This window comes from Numida meleagris, chromosome 7 (assembly GCF_002078875.1).
Source record: "Numida meleagris isolate 19003 breed g44 Domestic line chromosome 7, NumMel1.0, whole genome shotgun sequence".
NCBI lineage: Eukaryota > Metazoa > Chordata > Aves > Galliformes > Numididae > Numida > Numida meleagris.
In genome coordinates this window covers 2,421,120-2,427,119 of record NC_034415.1, presented here as the reverse complement: position 1 = coordinate 2,427,119, position 6,000 = coordinate 2,421,120, and the positions used below count along the sequence as shown (strand labels likewise).

The 6,000-nt window shown below is 57.2% G+C and overlaps 1 protein-coding gene across 1 annotated transcript; it reads left to right on the top strand.

The window, feature by feature from the left end:
* On the top strand, window positions 1,405-3,962 carry C7H1orf53 (chromosome 7 C1orf53 homolog; the record flags this gene model as incomplete). The annotated part of the gene is made up of 3 exons (XM_021404937.1): window positions 1,405-1,752; window positions 2,331-2,432; window positions 3,728-3,962. Coding segments are annotated over 3 exons (522 nt in total), but the record flags the coding sequence as incomplete, so codon positions are not given.

Sequence of the window (6,000 nt, the reverse complement as noted above, 5' to 3'; positions counted from 1 at the left end):
CAGCCATCAGGAAGCAGGCATGCTGGATGCCCAAAGGCTGCTGCAGAGCTGTGACGTCTCTTCTTCTGTCATGGTACGTGAAACTGAGCTTGGTGAGGTCACTGGGCTCTTAAACGCAGTGGCGGCACATTCACAAAGATTTAAACCTTCGCCACACTAAGATTATGGCATTGTTTGGCTGCTGGCTTCCTGAATTGTTTTTCTTGAGTTGAATGATAAGGGAGTTATTGTATGGAATGTAAGGCAGTCCTAGGAAAGAAAACAAGCTCCTGGACTGGGCACTATGTTTGTGTATACTGCCGGATCCTGAAAAGCACCCACTGAACATTGCATGCACTTACAAATAAAATTAAATTTTGATCTAACGCAGCTACTCAATCCTAAAGATAATTACTTAGAATTATTTACTACTGCTCAAAAATACATTTTTCATAAACGCAAAGGTGGAGCTAGTAGTGCACTGTCTTTAAAGCTGGCCTATGTCTCCCTTGTCTTCAGCTCCTGGGAAATGCTCCACTTTGAGAAAATTCACCCCCTATTTTCCAGGCTCCTCTTTGTTTTAGGGTTGCAAAATTTTAGCCAATAAAGAATTTCAGCCAATAAAGACGTAGCCTTTTTTAGATAGGTAGATAAGAATATGAGAAAAATATTTTGTTGCATCACATTAGTAGTTGCAGTGACTTCAGGAAGCACTTGTGTCCCTTGCTCTGCAGCAGCAGCGTGTTTGGCAGGGAGTCAACACGCTGGAAGCAACGTGCTTTGGGCATACGCCTTGTGCCACACAGGGGAGAACATATCTAGAACCAGCCAAGTCATAAACGGTAACAAACCCTGTTTACAGGTACCTGTAGAACCTGCTGTGCCAGCTGTGTAGGTGCAGCCAGACTCTCTGGCGGCTGTATTTCAGTAGGACTGCTCAGATTCAGGGTGATACAAGACTTTATCCCCAGTTTTTCTTCCGAACAGTTTGTGTTGGGGTGCCCCTAGAACTCTAATGTCTAGAAAGGCCAAAAAAGGGAGCAAAGAGGCAAGCGCTGCCTGGAAAGGCAATGGGTGAGGAAGCAGGAGGGGACCTGGGGCACCTCGAGACTGGAGAAGAGGGACAAAGCACGTAGGAATGGAGAAGGCTGAGCAAAAGGTGCAAGGGGGGAAGCAGCACCAGGCTCCCTCCGGTTTGCGCTCTGCCCTTTGGTGACAGTGGCCAGAGGAAAGGAGCTCGGTGAAAACCAGAGCCGTGGGGTCAGAGCCAAAGAACCCAGCACAGGGACCACGGAAACTGCAAGTGCTTGGTGGTGGCTGGGCTGAAAGCACGAAGAGGGGTGTGAAAGGCGAGTGCGCGTCACTGAGCTCAAACACCGCATGCAACCTGAGACCGTGCTGAAACACGGAACGGGAACGATGTGACCGTCCATCTCTAAAAGTTACCCAGACACAGGGGCACAAAGACACACTGCTGCCAGCGCTGCCCGTGCTGTGCCCGACGAGCTCCTCCGCGCGTCCCTCGCAGCTGCCGCCCGCCGGGCACAGCGAGGGCTCGGGCCCGGCCCCCGCTCTCCTCCCGCCCGCCCTCTCCGAGCCCGGAAGCGCGCGGCGGCCGCTCCAGAGGGCCCGGCCCGGCCGGGAGCCGCCACGGGAGCCGCTCGTAGCGCCGCGGCCGCCGCGGCCCGCCCGCCGCCTCCGGGGCAGCCCTCGGCCCCGCAGCTGACGCCGCTGGAGAGGCGCATCGTGGAACTGCACCGAGAGGCGACTGCGGTGAGAACGGGGCCGCTCCGGGCCTCTCCGTCGGGCCCGGGCCTCGCCGAGGCGCGCGGGAGGGACTCGCGGGTCCCTTCTCAGTCTGGGGCTCCGGGCGGGCGGCGCTGGGGCCGAGGGAGGCCGCGGCGGAGCCGCGCGGAACACCGGGCCCGAGCTGATCGCTGCCCCCGGGAAGGAGCCGCCCTCCCGGCAGCGCCGCGCAGACGCCGCGGGGGTCCTCGCCCGCCCCGCGCCGCTCCGGGGCCTCCCGCGTGCGGCCCGTCCGGCAGCGGCAGCCGGCTCCGGGAGCTCTGCCCGCGGGAGCGTGCGGCACGGGGCCCGGGGCTCGGAGCGGGGCGGGCGTTGCTGCGGATCGAGGAGATCTTAAGCGGTGAAAGATGTCAGATGCTGTCCGATAACTGCGTGAGATCGTTTACAAGTAAAATGCGAGAAGCTGGAATTCGGAAAGGGAAGAGGAAATAGCGCAGAAAGGGAAAGCAGCCGAAGTGGAAGCTCTCTCGGTATCCAGCCCGCGTGCGGTGTGGGACCTCGGGGATTTGGACGCCCTCCAGGCTGAGCTGTGTTTCTGTCCCCAGGCAGGCCGGCAGACCTACGTGGACCCAGGCACAGGCTACCAGGTGCTCACCGAAGCCGCCCACTTGCGGAGAGGTAAATGCTGTGGCTCTGCGTGCAGACACGTGAGTACGAAGCCGTGCCCCCCAGCCCCACCTGGGCGCCGTCACTATGACTTGTACGTTCTCGGTGCTGGGGCAGCAAGAGTTGGCAGCACGTCTTGCGTGTCCTGCCCTGCCTTGGAGTGGGTCTCAAAGATGTTAAGTCCAGGGAAGGTCACTGCCGGATTTTCTTAAAATATTGGAGCATTTTCCATTAACTTTATCTCTTAGAAATAGCATGAAGAGTACTGCACAGGAGTTATTTAACTGACTGTTGGTTTGTGGAAGGTCTGTTCACTTTCACAAGTCCATCAGCCAAGGAAAAAAAAACAGTGTGTCACAAAGCCTGTGTCCAGCAAGCGTTCCCTTTTCAGAGGCAGGAGGTGGGATTTGTCTCAAAGATAGCTCAGTTTTCCAGAACAGTGTTTAAAACTTTAAAAGTTATGTTTTGCAGCAAGATGTAGAAGTGACATAAGACGCAGGATCTGATAGAACAGTGGGTGAATGTCATTAAGCAATTGGATCCAGTGCTGATGAGAACTGCTGATTTGTGCTCCATATTCCCAAGGAGCACCAGTTCTGTCGCTTCCAGTGCAGACAAGGCCAAGGCCATAGTCATCCCCCAGCCAGGCTCTCATTACAGCTGTGCCTGAAGCTTCATGTGGGTACCACGCAGGGTGCAGTATATACGGGGCCAGCCATGGTCCATTTCACCTAGAGATCCCGCTGAAAGCGGTGGAAAAAGGAGGTGAGCACACGTGATACACAGTTCAAATATGCACAGCTGATTGTGGCTCCTCTTTTAGCTTTTCATTTTTAAAGTGGCCCGAGTGGCAAAGACTTGTTTCTTCACTGAGATCTCTCTCGTCCTGTAAGGGAGCTGTGAGGACGCAAGGCTCTGGGGGACAAAGAATTTCAATTGATCAGGACATAGTTACAGATGTACTGAGAGCCTGGGATCCTACTGTCCCCCCTCTGCTCCTGGTGCCGTGCTGTGTTCTCAGCTGAGCTATTCTGGGAGCTCCGGTATGCACAGCATTTCTGCACTTACGTACAAAATAAAGAAGTTTAAGAACAAAAGATCGTTCTGGACAGTCAAACTGGAATGAGTTGGAAGGATACATTTAGGAAGTGGTTTCTTGGACGCTAATTAGGACCATTTGCTTGGGGTTGCCGTTATTTTCCTTTTAGTCTGGAGGGCACAATAGATCAAATGATTTATATATCATTAACAATTCCTGTTAACCATAAGCAGGGCCGGGCTTTTCCATACTGATTACTAAGTGATGCAATAATGGCTTGTTTTATTTCTTCTGCAGTGTCCATATGAGCAAGTTAACGTAAAAGACCAGTCGAGAAAGAAGCGCTTCAACTCTTTTTTCTATGTGTGACCATGAATGCCTTTGCACTCTGCAAGAACGGCTGCGAGACCTGCGCGCACCCCGTAGCTCCGTGTGGCTGCCACCGCCAGGACGCTGCCGGGCGCTGTGCTGTGCCTGCCGCCGGCACACGGTGAATGCGCTTCCATTGTAATAAAGCACAAACTGAACCGTGTGTGCGTGTGTTTGGGCGCAGCGTTATTCATCACCCCTCCCCTTTCTTTTGCGCTACAAGTAACGGGTTTATCGATTATTAGATTGTATCTGGTCATACGATGAATTTCACTTGGAAAGAAGCCGAGAAAGCAGGTGTATGCAATAGTTTACATCCTTCAGGTGTATTTAACTTCACTGTTGCATGCGGTGCAACATGTAAGAAATATTGCTTATTTGGGTACATTCTGGAGTTTTGGTTGTTTTTGGAGGGCTCAGGGGACGACGATACTGTGCTGTGTGCTGTGCTGCATGCGGGCAGTGCTCCCACAGACAGCTGCCGCCCGGGGCAATCTGCCCCGAGGGCTGAGCCCGACCCGCAGCTCTCCCGGGGGTGCCGTGTCCCTGCCGGGTGCCGGGGAGCAGACCGGGCCTGGCCGTGCTCCCAGCTGGGTGTGACCCGGAGCAGCCCCGGGGCTTTCCCACACATCCGCGCTGCTCTGAGCGCCTGCCCTGAGATGGGGGTGGGAGGAGGATCGGCTGGGCAGATTGGCCTGGGCTCCTGAATAATTTACGTTCTTAGTATTTGATTGAACGTCGATCTGATCGGTGTCCAAGTTTGTAAAAGGCTTTGGAAGACAAAAATGTTCTGTTTTCAAGCATACTACGAAGTGTAAAGTACGCTACAGAAATCTACGAGCAGCCGGGAGGTGCCGAGCCCTCCTTCGCATTAGACGGACCCTCAGCGGGAGCTCCTCCGCCTTTGTTCCGTACACACGCCAGCCCCTCTATTTCTTACTGCAGCCACTGCTATCGGCGCTGTTGCGCCTACTGCCTGGCACAGCATCTCCCCCGCATCAGCTCCCAGACCGAGCGGCACCCGGACGCGTCCCGCCGCGTTGTTGATGGGCGGCGGCGCCCAGAAAGCCGCGGAGGAGCCCGGCCCCGAGCGTCCCCGGCCCGCTGCCCCGACCTGGCGGCGGCGTCCAGGGCCGCCGCGGGACGGGACAGGGGGCACGAGGGGCCGCGCTACGCGGGGAGGAGTTTTTCATCTGCCTACTTTCAGATGAAGCACGCGGTTTCGTTTGGGCTGGAAACTATTGTCGGTTGCTCGGTGTCCCATTTTTCTCCCTCCTCGGCTCCGGTTGAACGAAATGTCTCGAAGCCTATTCCAAAAAGATGCTCGTACAGGCTTCCAGATGCTAAGATTTAGATCATTTGAACGTCAGCGCAGCCTTCTGGTAACAGAACACATCCAAATGGATTTCGTTTGTATATTAACGTCCATCAGAAGGGAAAGAAGCTCATTTTAGAGCTGAAGTCTCCCCCGGCCCTGTTAGCAGCGGGGCCACACGCCGGGCAGGGCGAGCCCGGAGTCCCGGGGGCACTGGAGGCTGTTCTCGAACGTGGGTCCGGCGCAGCCCGGGCCGTGCCCGCAGTGGGCAGCGGGGACAGACCGCGGCCCTCGGTCCCCCCGACCCGCTTCCTGTCGCCTGCGGGACCTTCCGGCGAGGGACTTTGTAACCGCGGGCACAGCGCTGGCAGCAGGTGGCTGTCCTGGAGCCCGGCCCGTGTCCCTGCAGCCGGGAGAGAGGCAACGCCTCGGGCGCGGTAGGGAGCGGGGCAGGGCGCCGAGCCGCCACGCAACAGCCGCCCCGCCGCCAGCCCGGGCTGCTCCATCCCCAGGGCCGCCCCGGCTTAAACTTCCCGCTGAGGAGCGATTGACCGCCACCCGGGGGATCAAACCGGCCCGGCCCAGCGGCCGGCACGGCACACCCTGTGTCACCTGTTCACAGAGCCCGCCCTGCGGGGCTTTCTCCGCTCTCCTTCCGCCAGCAGAACAGCCCCCATCTCCCGACACCTCCCCGAGCGCTTCTCCGGGCGCGCTGCCTCTCCGCGGAACCCTTCTACTGCCCGCGGGGCGGAGCGGGCTCCGGGCGCGGCTCCCGGCGGGGCCCCGCTCGCTGCTTGGAGCTCTGCCTCCGCCCGCCGCCCGATTCCCTTCCACGGGCAGATCATTAGCATCCCTTGCCGGCTTTCCTTCTTTCTTTTTTTTTCCC